We start from the raw sequence: 25,103 nt of genomic DNA on the forward strand, positions 1-25,103 counted from the left end.
ATAACCCACAGGGCCACAAACAGAAATCATGGGGCCCGGGACAAATGAAAGGAGCAGGGCACCCCCCCCCCCCCAACCCATAGCACACCCCCCCCCCCGAACCCATAGCGAACCTACCACGAAAAAATATTTTTTAGCGCGCAACTTTTACTTAACTGTTTTCTTATTGTGATACAGAAAAAAACATTACAATGCAACCTGTTTATTTTTTATATTTTCAACAAAAGACATGTGACTGCCTGCCTGGGTGGGCGAGTGAGTGGGTGGGTGGGTGAATGACAGTGACTGGGTGGGTGAATGACAGATGGGTGAATGACAGTTGGGTGAATGATGGTGGGTGCGTGAATGATGGTGGGTGGGTGAATGGCGGTGGGTGGGTGAATGGCGGTGCGTGGGTGAATGGCGGTGGGTGAATGGCGGTGTGTGGGTGAATGGCAGTGCGTGGGTGAATGGAGGTGCGTGGGTGAATGGCGGTGCGTGGGTGAATGGCACTGCGTGGGTGAATGGCGGTGGGATGGTGGGTGAATGGCGGTGGGTGGGTGAATGGGGGTGGGTGGGTGAATGGCGGTGGGATGGTGGGTGAATGGCGGTGGGTGGGAGACAGTGACTGGGTGGGTGGGAGACAGTGACTGGGTGGGTGGGTGGGTGACAGTGACTGGGTGGGTGGGAGACAGTGACATTGACAGTGACTGGGTGGGTAGGTGACAGTGACTGGGAGAGAGTGACTGCGTGACAGGGTGACAGTGACTGGGTGACAGGGTGACAGTGACTGTGTGACAGGGTGACAGTGACTGGATGACAGGGTGACAGTGACTGGGTGGGTGACAGTGACTGGGTGGGTGACAGTGACTGGGTGGGAGAGAGTGACAGGGTGACAGTGACTGGGTGACAGAGTGACATTGACTGGGTGACAGTGACTGGGTGGGTGGGTGACAGTAGATGGGTGGGTGACAGTGACTGGGTGGGAGAGAGTGACTGGGTGACAGTGACTGGGTGACACGGTGACATTGACTGGGTGACAGTGACTGGGTGGGTGGGTGACAGTGACTGGGTGGGTGACAGTGGCTGGGTGGATGGGTGACAGTGACTGGGTGGGAGACAGTGACTGGGTGACAGTGACTGGGTGACAGTGACTTGACAGTGACTGGGTGGGTGGGTGACAGTGACTGGGTGGGAGAGAGTGACTGGGTGACAGGGTGACAGTGACTGGGTGACAGGGTGACAGTGACTGGTTGACAGTTAATGGGTGGGTGACAGTGGCTGGGTGGGAGAGAGTGACTGGGTGACAGGGTGACAGTGACTGGGTGACAGTGACTGGGTGGGTGACAGTGACTAGGTGGGTGGGTGACAGTGACTGGGTGGGTGACAGTGACTGGGTGGGTGAGAGTGACTTACCTTGACAGCGTGGGTGCAGCTTGCCGCCGGACGCTTTCCCCTCCTGCCCCCGATATCCCTGCGGCAGCTGCCCGGGACGGGAGGTGGGCTTGGGGGCGCGGGCTCGGGGGGGAGGCACGGAGGTGAGCACATGGGGGGGGCCATGGGAGATGAGTTCGTGGGGACGTGGGAAGCTGGCTGCGGAGGGAAGCAGGCCACAGGAGGAGCTGGCTGGTACTTCCCCCTCCATCCCACGTTGGGAACGGGGGGGAGGGAGCAGGGGGGAGTGGCCCTGCGCATGCGCGCTGGGGCCGTGGGGAATCGACGCCATTTTTTTAACGGTTTTTTATTTATTTATTTAATTAACTGGCGCCCGGCCAGAGTCATTGCGGGCCGCACAGAGAGGGTTCTGTTGGATCAGAATCATGCTCCAGTGTTGCTTAGACGCTTTCATCTCAAGTTTCCCCACAAACCTTGGATGGATCGTCCTGAGGCAGATCCTCAAGGGGGGTACTGTCAGGACTCGGGGCACACGCCGCCCTCGGCGCTGCCCTTCCCTACCTGTATCGCTGGCTGCGGCCTCCCCCGTTCCTGCTGGGCACCTCGCCCCGTTCCTCTGTCCCCCCGTGGCTCGCACGCATACCGCCGACGCCGGACTCACGCCGCTCCGCTTAAAGGGCTCAAGCCGCGCAAATTAATTTATGCACTGCACCAGCCGGGTAACTCCGCCCCCCGGCCATCTCCGCTCTCAGGCTCAGCTCCTCCCACCATCCTCCGGCAACAAACCAGACCATTAAACCCTGCCCTATCACAAAGGGCTCCTGGGCGCGCCTCTGCTCCGCCTCTTCCTCCCATTGGTCCTTCTCACTTTATAACCCCGGTGATTCCTCTCCAGCCTCGCTCTGAATAGTTCATCTGCCTTGTGCTGTTACTCACTGTGCCTAGCTCTCTCTCTGTTTCAGCTTCGTTACCGAACCGGCATATCTTCCTCCCCACTCTGGCTCTACGACCTCGGCTTCCACACAACCACCGCTTACCTCTTGGACCCCTTGATCTCGGCACCTGGACCCCTACCTCCCGGAACTCTGTAATCCTCGACCTCTGGCTTCGGACCTTACTACGGCACCTTCTCTACGCCCGGATCTGGCAAGTACTCTACCTACGCTGGTACCCCTGGCCTTGTCCACGCAACCAATCCACACTCTGGGCACGCTCTCACTACTGCGGGTGTGTGGTTACACACTTTCCACCTCAGTATTGGGGGTTAGTCTGGTCTGCGGGCAGAACAGCGTGACAGTGGGTATGAGAAACATAGTTTGTGGCGTCATTTTGCGTTACATCATAATAAGGATCCATCTACGTTGATGTTTAAGGGGATTAAGATTGTCCCTAGGAAGAGGAGAGGAGGAGATACTGTAGAGTCAAGAGTCTCTCACATCAGGAGACATTCTGGATCTATAAACAAGACTACCTCTCCCCTAAAGGGTTAAAACAAGGATATTGACATCTGGTCTCTCTATTAAGCAACTGTACAGTTTCTCCTATGTCTCTTATCTGCAGGGTGCTATCTGTAGTGGTAATATCCTCTCTGTCATTTTTATTTGGGTTCTATAGTTTAATCATGATCCTCCCATATGCTGTATGTATGCATTTCTAATCTGGTGCTTTTATTTTTCAGCTTCCTTGGATTTCTGCATTTTCTTTGTTTATTATGTATTTTTATTGTTGTGATTGTATTACCCAATGCTCATTATGCTTACAGCTGCTTGACATTTTCCTGCGAGTTTAAGGCCTGGTCAGGTAACATGAGAACTTGGCCAATCATCTTGGAATGAGGGGTATTTATTCAGAATGTATGCCCAGTTTTTCCAATCCCTGATGAAGTGACGTTCTGCTACGAAACGCGTTGGATGATGCCAAGTTGTTTTTTTTACTAATATCATCTGCTCTTCTACTATTGTAAGCATATCAATTTGCTCTTATTAGGCTCCCGCTACATTGTGTGTACTTCGATCGGTATCCAGCCACCTCGGGGAACCACGCGCTACAGCTACGTCATCGGCGTGTGATGAGCGCTCCCGAGTGATGAGATTGTGAGCTCCGGCGGTGTTTTGTGGAGCGTGGCTTACAGCGAGTGTGCTGGACTATACTCCGGGACTTTACCATCGGTTCCCCTCTCTATGGAATTGTGGAGAAAAGTTCCAGCATAATATCACTTCAACGAAGGACTTTGTGTGCTGTGGTGCAGGGGACTCCCTTCCTTTATGTACATTTGGTAGGATTGGATGACTCCACCACTGATGCAAAGCAAGTCAGATGTCAAGATCACGATCTGCTGATTCCAGCTCCAGCGTGTGGTAACCCCTACCATGCCACATACCAGGCTTGTCTTTTACTAATCTGATGTACGCAGAACCTTTCATTTTTATCAATACATTTGTATGTTTCAATCTTCACTACGAGCGTTGTGCTCTGTGTTTTGTTCTTTTTTTCCAGTGTTTAGGGATGCTGAGCCACCCCCAACTACAGCTGCAGTCGCACCAATATATAAGGTCATACTGTATGTTTATTATTGCACACCTAATCACATATATGTGTATGGGAGTATTAGAGGCTTAAACTGTGCCTCTCTCACTTTTGTGACTCAATTTTAGTAGCGCACTGTATTTTTCTTCTTTCAATCCGCTGTCCAGCACCATTGGAAAGGCAAACCACAGAAAATAGTGAATTGTCGCATAATTTATATACAGTGTCAGTGATGCATACTGTCACGGTAGACCAGGTCTTACCAACACATTAATACCGGGATTCTGGATTGAGCACAACAAGGGGGGCAAAATAAATTGTAATTTATTACTTTTCAGACAAACACAGAAATCTTCACAATTACACTGGCTAAAACACTTACTGGGATGGGGAAACTAAATCAAATGTCCACGGAACGAATGACTTAGCAACAAAGTCTCTGGGCACCCCTGCACGCATGCAAGTGGGTGTGCAATTTGAGCCGTGCGACAATCCTTGGCTAGGGGCGCAACTTGCCACTCCTATATTTCCGCCGAAAGGAATAATTTCGTAAAGTCCTTATAGGATTCGTTCGGGAATCCCCAGCTCAAACGAATTCTGGAAGAGGGGTACAATTCTTCGTTATGGTGTAGTTAACCCCTCACACCAGAACCGCTAACGCTGGAACTGTGAGAATTTGCCATTCTGGCGTCTGGAGACCTTCCTCTCACCTGAGAACCCCTGCCACCACAGATGTCCAGGATGTGCGATCTCATGGCCTGGTTATGCACACACAGACTGCACTCAGTCTATATGCCTGCCCACATCCTCCGTCTCCAGGTCCCGCCTCCGCAAAGGCGTAATATGTGGGCGTTCCTGCAGCCTTCCTAGTCTCTGCCCCGTGACGTGCAGGCTCGGCACGGGAGTGACGCGCAGTCCAGACTCCGTCTCCTGAATCTTGTGATTTGCGCGGATCGGTGCACGTGCGGTACTGCTTCCAATCTGCCTCACTCTACTAAGGGGCATGCACGGTATGCAGATATGCGCAAGCAAGTCGTCAGCCCTCCTCAGTGACGCACATGACTCGTAGCTCCTCCTCTGCTTCCAATCTGGCTGTGTTATAGGGCATACCTGTGTGACCCAGCAGCCTATGGGATTCCCTCTTCAGGTTCCGCCCAACCTCTCCATTGATTGTTGGCTTCTTAAATAGCTGCCTTGCTCACTCACACATCACTGAGCTTAATCCTATGTGACGCTGTACCTTGCTGCATCCTGCCTTGTGCCTGTTGCTTTCTGCCTTGTCTTCTAGCTGCCTGACCCCTGCTACATATTGGACTCCGCTTCTCTCCACTCCTAACCTGGCTTACGCACGACCATTCTCCACTCTCCAATCCTGACCTTGGCAAAGTACCCCAACTATCCTCTACTCTCCAATCCTGACTGGCAAGTATAAACGACTACTCTACCTTCTATACTCCTGATCCGGCTTGCAAGACCAATCTACACTCTAGGTGTGCCCTCACGGTTATGGGTTGGCGTTTCTACAATTCCCTACCTCAGCCTCGCGGTTGTGTCTTGTTTGTGGTGAGCTACGCATGGTCGTTTCTTGATTGAATCAGGTGAATCTTAGATTAATCTGTCTAGGACTGGGCTGCAGGCATTTTTACAGGGTTAAGGGTGCTATCTTTAAAATACCCAGCAAATCCTCCTATGGGAACAACTTTTCCCACCTATCCCAGACTTGCCAGTAGCTTGCAAAAAGGGCAGAAGTGGCTTCCTGGTCTGCTAAGAGCATGCGTCAAGGTAACACCTAAGATGCTTAACATACCAGGCCCAATCTCTTAGCTGGTGATAGTAAGTCTGGGGTTTGGCTACCAAGTGTGAAGGGCCCATACTTTGCACCGGTATCTGATACTCAGCAATATCCCGGCCACCCTAACACCTAGGATTTCTGAGTATTTTCAACTCCAGACTTCTCTAAACACTGGGGCACCAACTTAGCAGGGTGCCCTTTGAAGTACAGAGATGAAAAATCCCTCAGCTCATCCATCCATAACATATTTACATGTTAATGGATTCATTGCCGGGCGGACAGGAAGGGGTTCCTGCCTCTACATTTAAAACATCATTGAAATACTGTTTTATTTTTATACGTATTATCTGTATGTGCAACAAATATAAAACCCATATGTATGTTCATGGTACACTCTTAACTAGCTGCACTACAAAAATTAGAGTGCTAGCTCTCTCCTAGCCGGAGTTAGGGGCTTAATTGAATAGGCTCTGTGATGTGGTCTGCAGGTTTCCTCTTGGCATACAATGTAAGGATACATGCAGGATACATTGTATCATTCTAGGCACTTCAGCTAGACCGCAGACCACTTATCCACTTAACTTTGTGGTTAAGACTTTCTCTGAAGAGTCTGTGGTTTAGGAAGTACTTCAGAACTTCAAGGCACACTTATTCAATCTACGCTTGGCTCGGCGCTAGTAGCTCCCCCTTGTGTTGCAAATACAATTGGCACATTTCACATTCATTCACAGTACTGCAGCTAACTTCTAGGGCTGCAAAACAGGGACAATAAAGATAGTGTAGGGGAAAACATGGTCTTATGGTGACCATGCAATTTAACTCCTTCAGTCCCAACAAGGTTTAGGGTTAACCAGCCGGGCATAATACCTTTTATTATTGGCCTGGTTAACCCTTCACCGCCACACATACATGACAGCTCGGTCCAAGAGCTGACACTCTAGAACCTTTACACATGGATCAGGGGTAACCAAGTGGGCTTATTCTTTATTATTGAGCCTGGTTACCCCCTCACCATCACATGGCATATGGAATTTTATGCCGATTTGGGTTCCAGGAGATTCCGGGCTAAGTCCCGGTCAGGGTAAAACTCTCCAATAGAGTTCCCTGCACCTAGGAAAGTCTAGTTTTCAACCCCAAAGTAAGTGTGTCTTTTTAATAGTATTTTGTGTTTCACTGTGTGTAAGCTAATTTGTGCCGAATAAATTACAATTTATTTCACTCCACCGTTTGGCTCAATTAATGATCCCAGTAAAATGTGTATATTAACCTGATCTCCTGTGACAAATAACATCCTCTGTCCTTTTTTTTGTTCTTGGATCCTAATCGTCTGGCAAATGGATAGAATTCAGTGCGTTGGAAGCTTTATTTGAATGATAAGATCAGCATTAATGGGCAACTACAATATGATTAATTCAGATCAAATAAACAATATTCCAAGGTCTCCAGATTTTAGAACAAAATTACCACCTTCTAGGCAGAGTATATCCGAGAATATAAGAAGAAGAAACCCACCTAAATAATTTTAAATACTATGCAAGTTCAATTCATTCATCACAGTTTCTGATGCAAAACGTTAGTGATATTTATTCCAGGTGTAGGCACAGAATATTGAAATGCCATTCCACAACCTTTTATTGGTGGAAGCCCTTTTGATTCAGAACTCACGAAGGGCACAGATAAGGCCCAAAACATTGTGTTCTCTCTCCCTCAATCTCTGTTATAAATGTCAACACATATTTTGCATTAGAAAATGTTTGTATAGTAATTCCTTATATTTCCTGGAGTGTTTAAACAGGACCAGGAAGCATGGACCACCAGATTTAAAAAAAAAAAGAGAAACAGGATGTGGCTCAATCTGAGTATTTCAGGAAGTTAAATTGATACATGAAGTGGTCAGACGGTGCGGATAAGATCTACCAGCAGACACGAGGTTCCTGTTTTGGTTTCTCCTCATAGACTTCCACTTCACACAGGGTGAGATACTCTGAGCGTCCAGGAATAACCACACTGACATAACGACCCACCATACCCTTGCAGCAAAGAGTGGTGATTGCGTCAGCGCTAGTGACTGTGCCACATCTGCAGGGAAAAGGAAACCGAGGAATTACACACACAAATATATCTATATAAGGCACAAAACACACGCTTTGTTCCATTGCACTAGATTCACACAAATACATACACAGACTATACCATGATTAGTATTTCTATGAGTTCTTCACTGAGCTCAGATAAATCCTGTGTAGTATATAGGGCAGAAATGTCATATATATATTATTTTCTATTTTTCCATGAAAACAAGGTCCCTAGTCTCAATGATGGACAATGCAAAACAATGACGGACCTAGGGTTCTCGCCAATTCTCTTTTGATGAGATGTTTTGCTTTGAAAAATCTGATGTTGTTTGTATGCCCCAGTTTGGCAGCTGGGTGACTTTATTGTTAGAATATTATTACAGACACAGAATTAAAATGCTTCTTTAAATGTCATTTTTAAAGTGAAAATGGTCATTAGCATTTCTTGACCACCAGTCCCCCTATGGGCATTCTTTATAACAAGTCCCCCTGCTCCAAAAAAGATGTAAAAGCAGCACCAAAAAAGGTATCCCACATTTCTCTTAATTGTAATATTAAAAAAAAAATTGATGTAGTGTCCCTCCCCTGTATTGCACTAGATTAGAGACACCATCACAAATCAAACCTAAACTTGACTTTACTCCCATCTAGGCAATGATATAAGCATTTGGACGGGTGTAACATCATAGTTAAGTATAGTATGATTTAAATAACATAACATTATTTCCCTCTCCTCTCTCAACTTGGGTTAAACATCTGGACTAGGTACCATTCAGGGACTGGGTGGGAGTAACACTAAGACTTACGTAACATTACGTTATTGGGAGATAACACAACGTTATGCTATAAGAATGGGCAATTAAGTCTATGCTTATTAAAGTAGAAACTTTTTTGTTTGCATACATATAGCTTTGAAGATATGCATTAACCTCAGGGAATATAACGTCTGTTCCTCTTATAGGTAATGTCACGTTATGAGCCTTGATTTAGAGCTTTGTGCATCAATCACAGTCACTTACACATACGTGAGGCAGCTATTATCACTTGCTGACCTACGTATGGCTATAATTGAATGATAATGGGTAATAGGGTGTCACACTTTAGTGAATATTCTCTGTAGGTACCGAATATTCACTCGAGGCCATAAGTGAGTAATAATTGCTTTGTTACATTATAGCACATTTTATATCCCTAAATTGGAAAAGGAATATCTTGCTGGCACTCACACTGGGTTGTCATTGTTTGGTGAGTTCCCAACACGGACCTCGGCTCCTTTCAGTCGCTCCGAACAACAGTCCTGTCTGTTCGCTATAACAATAGGTCCAATGCTATAGCTTTGTTTCAGGTCCAGCTTCCACCAGGGGTCTTTATCATAGTTGGTGTGAGTACAGGAGGCTTTATGATAATTTCCATCACGGTTCCCATCAATGCCTTGTTTGGAGTATCCCATTGTTATATCTACGTAGTCGGAACCCTGGGTTGCTAAACCATTTCTTGCTAAATTTGCAGCTGCAAGAGAAATATAACCGAAGTCTAAGAAATCTATTATTGCTGTTTAAAGTTGGATGTTTGAGATATAAAGTGTCCTGGAGATTAAAATGGAAGCTCTCCACAGAGTATAAGGAGGGAGGAACATTCGCAAAGACAAGTTATTAAGGGGCCTATGCAGAGAGCAGCGCTATAGCAAATCTTGCCATTTTTTGGAGAAATTCGCGCAGAAAACAGCAGAAAATGGCGAGGTACGAAAAACGCGCCATTTTTTTTTTCTATTTATAAATCTCGCCGCGTGGCTGGCGAGAACCTACATCTCGCCAGTGTTAAAAATATCCGAATTCAGAAAGGCGCGATCGCCATCTAGCGGCTGTTCGCGCCAAGAAAATGGCGCGATTTTCTGCAATTACCTCCGCCAAAAAAAGTTGGCAAGAAGCTGGAGCACGCCGGCCATAGGGGAAAAAAAAAATGCGCGATTTTTTTCTCTCACTTTTCTGCAGCGCGCATCTCTCCCTTTTAAACTCGCCACACGCATTCATGCCATAAATTGCGAATTTCACCCATTTCTGCATATGGAGAAAAAAACTCACCATTAAAGCTACTTTTTCTTAAACTCTCCAATTATTTCTAGCGCTGCTCTCTGCATAGGCCCCTAAATGTCTGTGGATTTTCTTACCTCCTGGCTGAGGCTCACAGCAATGACCGCCGCCCTGCATCCCAAGCATGGACAGAACAAGCATAAGGAGCTTCATACTAAAGGGAGGAAACCACAAGGTCATCCATAGACATCATAAGAAACTGTTTGATACAAACTAAAATCAACACTATGGGAGATATGGTTGAAACAGGTTGTACTGTCATTGTATATTCCATTAATTATGTACTAATCCAGGGGTGCGCCAACTTCTTGCGCTGCGGCCCCTTTTCCGGGAGCCGCAGGGTACGTGGCCCCCTCTCCCAATGGCTCGGCGTCAAATGACGTTGTGGGTCATGTGGCACGTTACATCACATGACCCTACGGCGTCATTTGATGCCGCGTTGCCATGGCTAAGCATTGCCGAAGACCCGGCTGGCAGCAGGTAAGTGTGTTACAGAGGCCTTACGCCTCCCCCAGCATTTAATTTAAATGCCGGGGGGGAGAGCGCGGGGCCTCTCTAACCGCCACATCCCCCGCCCCCCTAGAAATTCTGCCACCCCCGCTGTTTGCGCACCGCTGTACTAATCTATCCTTTACGAAGACAGCAGTTACAAAATATTGTTTTTCTGTTTTGATAAATTAGGAGCACATTTAGATGGCATTAATGCAGCCAGGATGCCCTGCCTAATATTGTTGGGGATATTTTCTATTTTTCTGCACTGAGCTGGAGCTGATCCTTTGTTCCCCGATCACTTGGGGCACCCTGGTTACCGCAGTACTGGCAACGGATTAGAATATTTGTCTACTGCACACAGAATGGCTGCATGGTCAAAAATTTTGGCGGCCAATAGAAGGCTGCAACATCACCAGGAGACGGCATTTAAAATTTATTATAATGACCCCGTGGCCATGTGTGTGATTTTCTGTGTCAACACCAGCACAAAAACTACAAATATTTCTAGAACCAGGGACCAGGAGCTTTGAATCCTTTATAACAACTGTGATGGTAGGGGGTAACCAGGCTCTCAAATAAAGGTTGAGCCTGTTTTTGGTTACCCTGATCCATGTATAAAGGTCCAAGAGAGTTAGCTCTTGGGCCCAGTAACATTGTATGTTTCCAATGTACTTTGCGCAATTAAAGTATTTTCTGTGTTTTTCCCTTTCCAAACATGCAATCAAGCAAGGATGGCTAGGGTATGAGTTTCAAAGGGGGGGGGGGGAGGTTTGCGGAGGAACCGTTGACAAAAGGTGCCTAGGGGGTTGGGGTCCAGAGTTGTCGGATCCCCCAAAAAATGTACCCGAATACATGTAATGTATTCAAAATGGGGATAAATTCAAATGGGGATAAATTGGGGGAATCCTTGATGGAGAAGGATTTAGGAGTGCTTGTAGACAGCAGGCTTAGCAATAGTGCCCAATGTCATGCAGTAGCTGCAAAGGCAAACAAGATCTTATCTTGCATTAAACGGGCAAAGAATGGAAGGGAAGTAAACATAATTATGCCCCTTAACAAAGCATTAGTAAGACCACACCTTGAATATGGAGTACAATTTTGGGCACCACTCCTTAGAAATTACATTCTGGAACTAGAGAGAGTGCAGAGAAGAGCAACCAAATTAATAAAGGAGATAGACAATCTACCTTATGAGGAAAGGCTAGCTAAATTAGATTTATTTACATTTGAATAGAGGCATCTAAGAAGATAACAATATACAAATATATTCTGGGACAGTACAAGGAGCTTTCAAATGAACTATTCATCCCAAGGGCTGTACAAAGAACTCAGGGGCATCCCTTTAGGTTGGAGGAAAGGAGATTTCACCAGCAACAAAGGAAAGGATTCTTTACAGTAAGGTCAGTTAAAATGTGGAATTCATTACCCATGGAGACTGTGATGGCAGATACAATAAACGGATTAATCCGATTGCCAATTTTGGGATTCGTGAAGGAATTTATTTTTCCCCTTATGAGATATCATTGGATGATATGACACTGTTTGCCTTCCTCTGGATCAATAAGTACAGTAAGTATACAGTAGAAATAGGATAAAGTATCTATTGTCTAAATTTAGCATAGGTTGAACTTGATGGACATACATCTTTTTTTTAACCTCATCTACTATGTAACTATGTAGGCACACTGTCCCGGCAATACTTCCCCTTGAAAAACACAAGCGCGACTCACCACTAGGGTACCCTGCTTCCATACAGCCCAGAAGGTGAATGGGGCACAGGGATAAAACATCTATTCCTGTAGCTGAGGGAATCCCTATGATAAGGGGGGTACCCCAGCAAGTGTCCAGGTGACCCACAACCAAGATGGGGTTTCATGGTGCCCCAACAGTATATAAGGTTGAGGGGGGACTCTGAGAGTCCAGATTGACTCTGGGAGTCCAAACTGAGTCTAAGATAAAGTGTGTTGAGAATGAGGGAGATGGAAATAAAAGTACAACATGTTTCCGATTCTATTCCCTATACCAAGAGACTCAGGGAAGTGTATTAAAAAATATACGGCTCAACCCCGTTATAGCGCAATCCGCTATAACGTGGATCAGCTTATAACGCAATTTGAGCACGGACCCCGAATTAAAAAATAAAACTCACACTCACAGAACACTGCACACACTCACTGCACACACTCACAGCACACTGCACACACACAGCACACTGCAAACACTGCACTCACACTACACACACTCACAGCACATTGCACACTCACAGCATATTGCACACACTCACAGCACACTGCACACACTCACAGCACACTGCGCACACTCACAGCACACTGCACACACTCACAGTACACTGCACACACTCACTGCACACTGCATACAATCACAGCACACTGCACTCACAGCACACTGCACACACTCACAGCACACTGCACACACTCACTGCACACACTGCACACTGCACACACTCACTGCACACTGCTCACACTCACTGCACACTGCACACACTTACAGCACACTGCAAACACTCACAGCACACTGCACACACTCACAGAACACTGCACACACTCACAGCACACTGCACACACTCACAGCACACTGCACACACTCACAGCACACTGCACACACTCACAGCACACTGCACACACTCACAGCACACTGCACACACTCACTGCACACACTGCACACTGCACACACTCACTGCACACTGCACACACACAGCACACTGCACACACTTACAGCACACTGCAAACACTCACAGCACACTGCACACACTCACAGAACACTGCACACACTCACAGCACACTGCACACACTCACAGCACACTGCACACACTTACAGCACACTGCAAACACTCACAGCACACTGCACACACTCACAGAACACTGCACACACTCACAGCACACTGCACACACTCACAGCACACTGCACACACTCACAGCACACTGCACACACTCACAGCACACTGCACACACTCACAGCACACTGCACACACTCACTGCACACACTGCACACTGCACACACTCACTGCACACTGCACACACACAGCACACTGCACACACTTACAGCACACTGCAAACACTCACAGCACACTGCACACACTCACAGAACACTGCACACACTCACAGCACACTGCACACACTCACAGCACACTGCACACACTCACAGCACACTGCACACACTCACAGCACACTGCACACACTCACAGCACACTGCACACACTCACAGCACACTGCACACACTCACTGCACACACTGCACACTGCACACACTCACTGCACACTGCACACACTCACAGCACACTGCACACACTTACAGCACACTGCAAACACTCACAGCACACTGCACACACTCACAGAACACTGCACACACTCACAGCACACTGCACACACTCACAGCACACTGCACACACTCACAGCACACTGCACACACTCACAGCACACTGCACACACTCACAGCACACTGCATACACTCACAGAACACTGCACATACTCACAAAACACCGCACACACTCACAGAACACTGCACACACAGCACACTGCACACACTCACAGCACACTGCACACACTCACAGCACACTGCACACACTCACAGCACACTGCACACACTCACAGCACACTGCACACACTCACAGCACACTGCACACACTCACAGCACACTGCACACACTCACAGCACACTGCATACACTCACAGAACACTGCACACACTCACAGAACACCGCACACACTCACAGAACACTGCACACACAGCACACTGCACACACTCACAGCACACTGCACACACTCACAGCACACTGCACACACTCACAGCTCACTGCATACACTCACAGAACACTGCACACACTCACAGAACACCGCACACACTCACAGAACACTGCACACACAGCACACTGCACACACCAAACTCACACCACACTCACAACACACACAACACACACAACAAAAACACACCCTCCCACTCCCCCTCCCTACCTTTGGTGTCGGCTGCTGAGATCGGAGCGGAGCTGACATCGGGAGGCGACGTGTTGGAGCGGAGCAGGCATCAGGCGGGGGGGTGTCGGAGCGGAGCTAGTGGAGCTAGCGGAGCTGGCTGGGGGGGTTGCTCGGAGCAGGTCTGGTGGGGGGAGCAGAGCTGGCGGGGGCAGAGCGGAGCTGGCTGGGGGGTTTGCTTGGAGCGGGGCTGGCTGGGGGGGTTGCTTGGAGCGGGGCTGGCCAGGGGGTTGCTTGGAGCGGGGCTGGCTGGGGGGGAATGCTTGGAGCGGGGCTGTCTTGGGGGGTTGATTGGAGCATGGATGGCTGGGGGAGTTGCTTGGAGTGGGGCTGGCTGGGGGGGTGCTTGGAGCGGGGCTGGCCGGGGGGTTGCTTGGAGCGGGGCTGTCTTGGGGGGTTGATTGGAGCAGGGATGGCTGGGGGAGTTGCTTGGAGCGGGGCTGGCTGGGGGGGTGCTTGGAGCGGGGCTGGCTGGAGGGGGGGTGCTTGGAATGGGTCTGGCTGGGGGAGTTGCTTGGAGCGGGGGTTGCTGGGGGGGTTGCTTGGAGTGGGGCTGGCACGGGGGGTTGATTGGTGCGTGGCTGGTGGGGGATCGGTGTGGACTACTGGAGGAAGTTAGGCTGCTAGGGGAAGTTACGGTGGCTGCTGGGGGATGTGTAGGGCTGCCGGGCACCTCTTCCCTCCCTCCTCCCTCCCCCTCCTCCCTCCTTCCTCCTCCATCCTCCCTCCCCCTCCTCCCTCCTTCCTCCTTCCTCCTCCCTCCTCCCTCCTCCCTCCTTCCTCCTTCCTCCTCCCTCCTCCCGATCGGGTGCATCGTACTTTCAGTGTCTCTTCTGCTAACACCTCCTCCTCTATTGATCTCTCTGTGGGGGTACCCCAGGGCTCTGTCCTGGGACCTCTTCTCTTTTCTCTGTACACACTCTCTCTAGGTGACCTAATAACATCTTTTGGGTTTAAATATCACCTCTATGCTGACGACACACAAATATACTTTTCAACACCTGACCTTACACCTGCTATACAGACCAAAGTTTCTGAATGTCTCTCTGCTATATCATCCTGGATGGCCCTCCGTCGCCTTAAACTCAACATGGCTAAAACAGAGCTCCTCATACTTCCTCCCAAACCTGGCCCTACTACCTCCTTCCACATTACTGTTGGAACTACGATCATCAACCCAGTAGCCCAAGCACGCTGCCTAGGGGTCACACTCGACTCCTCTCTCACATTCATCCCTCACATTCAAAACATTTCTAAAACTTGTCGCTTTTTCCTCCGCAATATAACAAAGATACGCCCTTTCCTCTGTTGCTCGACTGCTAAAACTCTGACTCAGGCCCTCATTCGCTCCCGTCTTGATTACTGTAACCTCCTGCTGTCCGGCCTTCCTGCCTCTCACCTGTCTCCCCTACAATCTATCCTAAATGCTGCTGCCAGAATCACTCTACTCTTTCCTAGATCTGTCTCAGCATCTCCCCTCCTGAAATCCCTCTCCGGGCTTCCAATCAAATCCCGCATCTCACACTCCATTCTTCTCCTCACTTTTAAAGCTTTACACTCTTCTGCCCCTCCTTACATCTCAGCCCTAATTTCTCGCTATGCACCACCCCAACTCTTGCGTTCTGCTCAAGGATGTCTTCTTTCTACCCCCTTTGTATCTAAAGCCCTCTCCCGCCTTAAACCTTTTTCACTGACTGCCCCACACCTCTGGAATGCCCTTCCCCTCAGTACCCGACTAGCACCCTCTCTATCCACCTTTAGGACCCACCTTAAGACACACTTGCTTAAAAAAGCATATGAATAGCACTGTGGATATTCTGAACACATGATACATAAAACTTGGCCCCCTGCAGACGCACTTACCAGAACTCCCTCCTACTGTCTCTGTACGTTCTCCCTACCTACCAATTAGATTGTAAGCTCCTCGGGGCAGGGACTCCTCTTCCTTAATGTTATGTTTGTCTAAAGCACTTATTCCCATGATCTGTTATTTATATTATCTGTTATTTATTCGATTACCACATGTATTACTGCTGTGAAGCGCTATGTACATTAATGGCGCTATATAAATAAAGACATACAATACAATACAATACGACGGGCATTTAAAAAAAAAATTTTTTATTAGGGCAACCCCGGTTCTAGCGCGGTCGGATCGGGTGGCCCCCGAGGACCGCGCTATAACGGGGTTGAGCAGTACTTTATTAATGTATGGTGTTTTTACATTCGGAACCGGTGTCCAAAAAAGCTGCCCGAGCTAACCCATAGGCGCCGGTATGTCTGCTGGACATCAGAGTTCAAAGAAACCAGAGGATGCCCAGAGGTGTGAAGAGCATTTGGTCAGTGGGGAAGGGCTGAGTATCAGGTCCAGAGAACAATGGCAGTCCTCAGTGATGCCACTTGTTCTGCCAGACCTTGTGAAACTTGCCCAGCTGGTTGCATTGAGATAGCCTGGGAGAAAGGTGCCAAGCTTGTGCATGTCTCATGGCTATTTCGAATTTCCCGCTGACCCGGGTTTTCTCACCGGCTTGGCTCTGATTGGTCGCTTGGGAAAGTTCCCACGCGATTATTGACTGCTGAGTTTTGTGAATGAAACTCAGAATACTATAAGAATCTGTGAGCCAATCAGATTCAGAGTTTCCTGTAGTAAGAGCGCGGGCGGTCTTTACAAAGTTGCTCTTGCGTGAATAGCAGAGCAACCGGCTTCGATTTCAAGCCAGAAAAGCCTGCCCGCCATAGTCTAATTCCCGCCTTTTGCGCCCAAGTTCTCAGAAACCGATTGTAGCGGACGCGGCTTGGATTTTATGCCGATTTTAGTTCCAGAGGATTTGTGGTAGCTGGCGGTCAAGAAGGGACCAAGTTCTCAGAAGAGAACGTATCGATGGCGTGTGGAACGTCATGCCAATTTGAGTTCCGGGAGATTCCGGTGTGACGGTGAGGGGTTAACCAGGCTCTCAATAAAGGTTTAAGCCCATTTGGTTACCTCTGATCCCTAGTAATATGTTTGGATACAGTATATGGGAGCGCAAATGCTTGGTCCCACCATTGATCCATATAAATGCAGACAGATGAGGGGGTGTATGCATTTGGAGTGTAGTACTCGATTTTGGCATAAATTAATTAAATAATGCCTAAAGGTGTGGGACAAAAGTATAATAACTTTTCTTCCTCCTTGGGATGTCCCATATAAAGAATTGAGCACTCATTGTTACCCCTTAGTGTCCACAGGTGTGCAGCCTCATCCAGAAGTCCAGCGATGTCCAAGAGTAGTGTGTGTGGGCGCACAGCTGACAAGGAACAGGTCACGTGGCGAATGAAAAAATATTTATTGATGCTGCATATTAAAAAACGGTGGAGGGTACAATACTCCTACGCATTTCGTGCTTGTAAGCACTTTATCAAGGAGTTACCCCTGATCCATGTATTGGGGTTCAAGAAGTGTCAGCTTTTGAGCCCAGCAACTTTACATGTATTTTGCAACAATAAAGAATTTGTATATATTTGCCTTTCCAGTGATGCCAACAAGCGGGGATTGCTAGGGTATAAGTTTCAAGGGGGGGTTGCAGAGGAATTGTTGTCAGAATGTGCCTAGGTAGTTGGGGTCAGAGTTGTCGTTTCCCCCAAAAAATGTACCGAGAATCATGCTTGGTTCTCCGATACATGTAGGCACATTGTCCCGGCAAAATTTCCCCTTGAAAACGCTTGTGCGACTCACCGCTAGGGTTCCCTGATTCAGCACAGCCCAGAAAGTTAAATGGGGCAAAGGGATGCAAAGTGTCCCTGCAACTATGAGGGGTCCCTAGGTTTAGGGGGATACCCAGTTAATGCCCCGGTCGCCCAGAACCTGTATTGGGGTTCATGGGCATTCCAACCAAAAGTATAAGGTTGTGAGGGGACTCTCAGAGTCCAGTCCAAGTCTTTGAGATAGTGTGTGGGGAATAAAGGCTAGTAGGAAATAAAGTGCAGCTTTCTATTCTATTCCCCATACCCAGAGACTTAGGATATATAAAAGTATATTTTTATTAACATTGTGTTTAGTATAAAATATACTATTGTGCACGGTAAATGAGCTGGGACTTTCAGAACCAATGTTCCGACAGGCTACCAGGGCTACCAAGTTGGTGCAAGTAAGTCTGCTGGACATCGGAGATGAAAGCCACCAGAGGATGCCAGGGGTGTGAAGACCATTTGGGTAACAAGGAAAAGCTCAAGTACCCACATCCTGGGATGAACGGCAGTTGTCTGGGCTGCCATTTGTCCTACCAGACCTGTAGAAACCTGACCCAGCGGGTGGCATCTGAATAGCAAGGGACTAAGGTGGCAAACTTGCGCATGTCCCTGTAACATGTGCTCACCACAAACAAGGCAGGACTGCGAGGCTGAAGTGGGGATGTCGGTAGCCACCGACCTACAACTGAGCATACACGTCCGGAGTGCAGAGTGGTAGTTGTCTAGCTGGGTCAGGATAGGAGAAGTCAGATTGGTCGAGGTACTTGCCGTGGTCAAGGATTGGAGAGGTTGGATTGACATTATGCAGAGCCGGGGTCCAGGGGTAGAGAATGTAGAATCGTCGTGTCCGTAGCCATGGTCCAGGGGTCAGAGAAGGTAGAAGTCTGAGTGCAAGCTGAGGTCAAAAATACAAGAAGTAAACAAGACAAAGGCAGGGCCACAGGGTGCTTGAAGTAAGATCAAGTCACTAGAGCAGAGTTTATGCTCAGCCAGTTTGCAAGAGGGCTGGCTGAGCCTATAAGGAACAAGCAGCCAATGGAGAAGCAGCAGGAGGCTGTGAGCAATAAGTAATCACAGGTATACTGTTTACTGATAGACAGGGGTGGAGTGAGTAGCAGCTGTGGAATAGTTGAGTGAATTAACCCCTTGCTTACCTGTGTCTGTGCGGCATCTGTGCGTAGCTAGCGTGCACTGTGCATTGCCCATGTCGTCACAGGAGTGGAGCTTGGAGACGGTCCCTTCTGTGTTTCCTTTACTAGCAGTGCAGCGCCTGCATGCAGGTTGTGGTTGATGCCCGTCACTCGTGACGTCTCGAGGTAAGTCACGGGGAAGGGACCTACGGACGATCCTGACAGTCCCTTGGCAGATTCAGATTCCCCGCCTACCTGACTTTCCAGACAAGTATCGCTCTGATTGGCTGGAGAAAAGTTCCCACGCCCTAACTGTGAATGAATTCCAACATACTATAAGAAACCACTGAGCCAATCATACGAGGGATTCTTGGTGCCAGAAAGATTTTTTAAAGTGCTCTTGCGCGAATAGCAGAGTACCGGGTTCAAAAAAGTCTGCCCGGAAAAATTCTAAGTCCATCTCTTTGCGACTAAGTTCTCAGAAAGGAACATAGCGGTCTCCCTTGGTTGGGACTGCAAGACGATTTTAGTTCCAGGATGTTTGGTACTACTGTAGTGCCGACGAGTATTCTAAAACCAATCTGGGGCAATCACCAACAAGACCCAGGTACATACTGGGTACATGCTGAAAACAGACTGGGTACATGCTGAAACATTTCTGCAGACAGACTAATGGCCCATCGGATTAACAGCGGGGGTCCCTGGTAGCCCCATTCAAACTGAATGGGACTGCCAGGAACTCCTGCTGTGTTAATCCGATGGGCCATTAGTCTCTGCAGAAATGTCACTGAAATGTTTGCAGCATGTACCTGGATCTTTTTGGTTATAGCCCCAGATTTTCCAAGGCAAGTAATACTCGTCGGCGCACCTGTAACTCCAGGTCATGGAAGAACTCTGATTTAGAGTGCACAGTAGCTGGGAAAGTCTATTTTTTGGCCCCAGTCCACAAGTAACAGTGTCTTTTCGACTGTATTTTGTGTATCATGTGTGTATGCCTATTTCTGTGAATAAATCTCAATGTATTTAATTATCTGGTTTTGCTCAATATATGATCCTGGTAAAAGGTTTACTATAAACCTGGTCTCCCCTTGACACTGGGCTAAGTCCTGGTCAGGGTAAAACTCTCCACAGAGTTCCCTGCACCTAGAATAGTCTAGTTTTAAACCCCAGTCCCAAAGTAAGGGTGTCTTTTCGTCTGTATTTTGTGTTTCATTGTGTGTAAGCGAATTTATGCCGAATAAACTACAATTTATTTCTCTACCTTGTTTTGCTCAATGAATGATCCTGGTAAAAAGGTTTAAATAACTTAGTCTCCCGTGATACCTCCCCTCTCATTCTATCCACCTATGTGATTGCCCTATTGTATACGGGCAGATTCGTGAGTTTGAACTACATCATCCTCTACCAGGCTTTTTCTACAGCACTCTACTGACTGCTCATATGACTATTATTACGGTCATTTCTCTCTGCTTTTCTGGAGCATCGGTGTAGGGGACATACCCTTCTTTGTATACATACATAGTAGACGAGGTTGAAAAATGGCTGCTGTGTTCAACTCATGTTGAACTTTGACGACAGATACTTATCCTATATTTCTATTTACCATATTTTTATCCAGAAGAAGGTAAACAAAAAACCCAGTGAAATATCTAAAGCTGCCTCATAAGGGAAAAATTAAATTCCTCCACGACTCTAGTAATGCCAATCAGATTACTCCCTTGATCAACATCCATCCCATACGTACTTATTTGCAGGGCTTGACAAATGATAAAAAATGCTACTCGCTAGACAAAAAATGGACTCGCACTTTACAACTGAGGTGCACTCCTTCTCTCACCACCCCCCTTCGTCTCTTCCTCTTTCATCCCCTCCTGATCTCACCTCCCCCTCCTTCTCTCACTCTCACATTTGCCGGGTTTCGGTGGAGCAGCGTAGCAGAGGAGGAAGACGGTGGTTGGCTGGTGGCAGAAGAGGAGGGCTGAAGAGTGGAGCAGCACCGGAGGAAGACAGCTGGTGGTGGGAGAACAGGACCAAGGACCACCATGTCAGCAGAGCAGGGCAGCAGAGGCATTACATGGCGGGTGGCAGCAGCAGGAGAATAGTATTGGAACCATGTGAGCAGCACAGGAAAACAGCCAGGGACAAGCGCGCCCCAGCGGTTTGACCAGAAGTCTTTTCTGACTTCCGGTGTCTGCCGCTGCTACAGCGCCCCGGCTGTTCTCCCGTCTCTCACATGGTGCCAATAATCTTCTACTCTGCTGCCCTGCTCTGTTGACATGGTGGTCCTCGGTCCTTTTCTCCCACCGCCAGCTGTCTTCCTCTGGTGCAGTTTCATCCTCCTCTTCTGCCGCCGCCTGGGCAGCTGCTAACATCTACTCGCCACAGACAAGTGGAGCCCTGCTTATTTGGTATATCCCCATTTACCTTTCCTTTCTAAAAAGATGTCCTTTCATCAAACCTTTTTTTGGTTCTCTCACCTTAATGGCAGCGGCATCTTCTTCCTCTATCTTGGATCTTTAAAATATCTTAAAAGTAAATAGAATAAAAATTACTTTAGTGATCTAAAAATTAGTTTCTAAGGATTAAATGAAAATTCCCCAGCTCCTCTTTCTAGGTTGTTATATGAAATAGGAATGAAGTGCATACTCACTTTTAACTTGTCCTCTTCCCTCTGTAACTGTGGGAATAACACCGGTGTTTATATCCCCACGCTATCTCTCTTTCTCCTCCCCATCCACTAACAGCCCCACCTTCCCAACCAGATGATGTGTGTTTTTAAACCATGTTTGCTCGATGCTAATCTGGTATTTATTCTACATCCTTTATGTAATTATCTATAACCTGTAAAAGATTTTCTTTTTTTATAATAGAAATGAATCTAGACCAATTTGAATATACTATAAGCATCTATGTACTGTTTTGTGTTTATTTTCTAAATGTGTATATATTTTATTCACTTTGCTTGTGTGATATATTCGGCTAATTCTAGACATTAGGTCTGAAAATATGGGGTTGCACCAGAGAAAAGGAAAAATGTGAAATGATTGCCTTACCGCTCAAATCCTGAAGGTCTCTCCTGGTATCAGAAACGATAGGGGTTCTTCATTAAACGGCAATAGTGCCGATCAGAGCTCTATCCCACGGAAACTTCCACTGACCTGTCCATAGTGTGATAGTGATAGCAGTAATGGAATGAATTCGCATGTAACTCCATCCTTCTCTGATGTTACTAATTGTTGTAATATAAAACTGAGAGGTAAAACTGAAACATTATGACTGTAACATTGTTACATTAGATTTTTCTGCCTTCAATTCAGCTTACAGTTTGTCTACAATTAATTAAAATGTATTCGAATACACAAAAAAAAATCTATTATTATTATTACTATTACTCTCATTGTCTTAGATATTTTTTAATAGGAAAGTGAATGTTAATTCCTTTATTTCCAGTATATAATGTATATATAAACATCACCATAAAAGCTCTTATTGATGATGCCACCTGGGAAAATAATTGGAAAAAGTGTTATAGAGATCGACACAGTGTGCAAAGAGTCGAGGCTACAAATGGACAATGTGGCAAAGTTGGAGGGCGTCATATGGGATTGCAGGAGCACTAAAGAAGTTACCCTCAGACAAATGCAGGGTCATATTACATGGATATTTGTCTCCCCATGGGTTGCGCTAATTCATGCACCTATTTCAAGATATTTAGCACATTCACACACTGTTGCATCGAGCGGAAGACAGGGACAGATATGATAGTTCATTACCTGGTGACAGGGACAGAAACGATAGTTCATTATCTGTACCATTTCCTTATGGTGAGATCCCATAGCTCCCCAGTCTGGAAGAGAGTGTGAACCTAGTGCCAAGCTCATGAGTGACCCACAGATACCAATAGTGCAGGATAAAACTGAGAGTCTGGTCAGCACCTTATCAATCCTGGGTATAGAGATCGACACAGTGTGCAAAGAGTCGAGGCTACTAACGGCTACTAACAGACAATTTGACAAAGTTGAAAGGCCTCATATGGGACTGCAGGAGTGCTAAAAAAATTCAGGCCTTACTGGGTCTCCTAAACTTCACTTGTTGGGTCATACCCATGGGAAGGATCTCCAACTGAAGATTAGAGAAATGAACTGCAGGTATAATCCAGCCACTCACTGCATGGGGCTCACAGAAGAAAGACTTGATTGTATGGGAGGTTTTCTTTAGGGACTTTAACAGGAAAAAATGATGGCTGGACAAAGGCCACATCAACCAAGAGCTCCCACTCTTTGTCGTTAAGTTTCAGTGTCAATTTCATATGGAAATGGTACAAAAAACCATGGCCCCAGAACTTTCTGGTGCTTTTTCCCATCATAGTGACGGCAGAGCTATCAGTAAGGAAAAAACAAACACATATTTCTGTCCGACAACCCTGGGGAGGCTTTTCAGCAGCATCAGGTCCAGTGATATGGCTCATGCGCAGGCTGGTGCTGCGATGTCTTCTTTGTCTTCCACCAGCAAGCGTTAGAACTCGTGAAGTGTGGATAGTGGGCCACTGATTCACTCACTCACTCAGTGAGCATATGAGAGGGCAAGGGAAGAGGGGCTCAGCCAACAACTGGGCCCCTAGAAAGAGAAGATGAAATTGCGATAATTTGGGAACAGAGGCATGATCTGGGACGATCTGCTAACAGCACCCGCGAAAGCAAGACCAATTTCAAAGCAGGCACATCCAAGGCTGATTAAATGTAATAGTGGATACTCTGTCATGATTCAATTGGGTAGCATTTAGGCAAGCAGCACAAGCGGCCAGGGCAACCGGTTAAACATGCCCACGTCACCTTTGGCAGATATAGAAATCGGACTAATGGGTCTTGTTCAGGGGGCACTAGCCCTTGCACCTGGAAAACCTACCTCTGTGCATGGCGCTCGTGCCTCGCTTTCAAAATAGTACCCAGAACTGAGAGTAGGAGAGGCGGCAGCATGATGCTCATTAGTTTTTTACTAGCCCACAAACCAGCGGGAATATCACGTGGGATCTGTGCAAGAGCGGGAATAAGGCTACGGCCCCGGCCACCTGCCGCAAGCGCGCCTGGTGACCTGGCGACCTGGTGGGGCGTGCACAGTTTAATGCCGTGATCGGCAGTCTGTAATGGATCTAAGGATAAGTGGGGGGCGGGACCGTGATGGAGAGGCAGCCATGACGGGGCATACCTGGTCTTCCATTGGCTGCGCGCCGACCACGTCATCGTGTCGCGGCATGGGAGAAGGAGTGGCTCAGTGAGTAAAGACACTGATTGACACTGAGATTGCTGCAGGGGAGCCTGGTTCAATCCCCGGTGTCGGCTCCTTGTGACCTTGGGCAAGTCACTTTATTTCCCTGTGCCTCAGGCACCAAAGAAACATAGATTGTAAGCTCCACGGGGCAGGGACCTGTGCCTGCAAAATGTCTCTGTAAAGCGCTGCGTACAATTAGCAGCGCTATACAATAACATGCTATTATTATTATTATTATTTATGTGTCACAGCGCTTTGCGCGCCCACACACACACGGCAAATGGGGCCTACCTCATAGAGGGCTGTGCTGGGGTGTGTGGCGCGCACGTCATAGCGTGCGCCCCAGCGGCCACTGGGGACCTGGCCTAACATGTGCTAGAGAGGGAACCATGCTAGAGTGCTCAGGTATTGGGGAGGAGAGATGTCCCGGTGGGTTGCAGCAGCTCTCACACACACAGCTGCTCTTTGCGAGTGTGTGGGAAGGGATGCCTCTCCTGGTCGTACACTGAAGACATCACCACTAGAGCCCCATCGAGTTGTGTGTGAAAGCTAATGCAGCCCCCCCGGAATATCCCCATTCCCCAATACCAGCACTAATATCAGGGCTGGTTAATTCCTCTTGGCACACCCTGTCTCAATCA

At 47.6% G+C, this 25,103-nt stretch overlaps 2 protein-coding genes across 5 annotated transcripts in view; one reads left to right on the forward strand and one right to left on the reverse strand.

Moving 5' to 3' along the window:
• LOC142488078 (uncharacterized) overlaps positions 1–25,103 on the forward strand; it is a 908,622-nt gene that overhangs the window by 448,371 nt on the left and 435,148 nt on the right. The window lies entirely within an intron of this gene.
• On the reverse strand, positions 7,037–21,912 carry LOC142475441 (fucolectin-like). Of its 4 annotated transcripts, XM_075581328.1 has the most exons (5): positions 21,845–21,912; positions 21,672–21,719; positions 9,935–10,011; positions 8,994–9,276; positions 7,037–7,771 (listed from the first exon to the last, which is right to left on the reverse strand). In XM_075581328.1, exons 2-5 carry the CDS (start codon positions 21,686–21,688, stop codon positions 7,606–7,608), a joined length of 543 nt encoding a protein of 180 aa, XP_075437443.1. In that variant the 5' UTR covers positions 21,689–21,719; positions 21,845–21,912; the 3' UTR covers positions 7,037–7,605. The 4 variants fall into 4 exon arrangements, with proteins under 4 accessions (XP_075437443.1, XP_075437446.1, XP_075437439.1 ...); XM_075581331.1 differs by lacking the exon at positions 21,672–21,719 and having other exon boundaries at positions 21,845–21,879; XM_075581324.1 differs by lacking the exon at positions 21,845–21,912 and having other exon boundaries at positions 21,672–21,798.

Source organism: Ascaphus truei, chromosome 2 (assembly GCF_040206685.1).
Source record: "Ascaphus truei isolate aAscTru1 chromosome 2, aAscTru1.hap1, whole genome shotgun sequence".
Lineage (NCBI taxonomy): Eukaryota > Metazoa > Chordata > Amphibia > Anura > Ascaphidae > Ascaphus > Ascaphus truei.

Excerpts from the sequence above, each read along its gene's own strand:
- LOC142475441 (XM_075581323.1), bottom strand. The coding sequence starts at position 21,647 with ATGAAAGGACATCTTTTTAGAAAGGAAAG. Across the intron at positions 10,012-21,618 it reads CATCTTTTTAGAAAGGAAAG|TATGAAGCTCCTTATGCTTG; the intron begins GTAAATGGGGAT and ends TCCTCCCTTTAG. Across the intron at positions 7,772-8,993 it reads CCAAACAATGACAACCCAGT|ATGTGGCACAGTCACTAGCG; the intron begins GTGAGTGCCAGC and ends TTTTCCCTGCAG.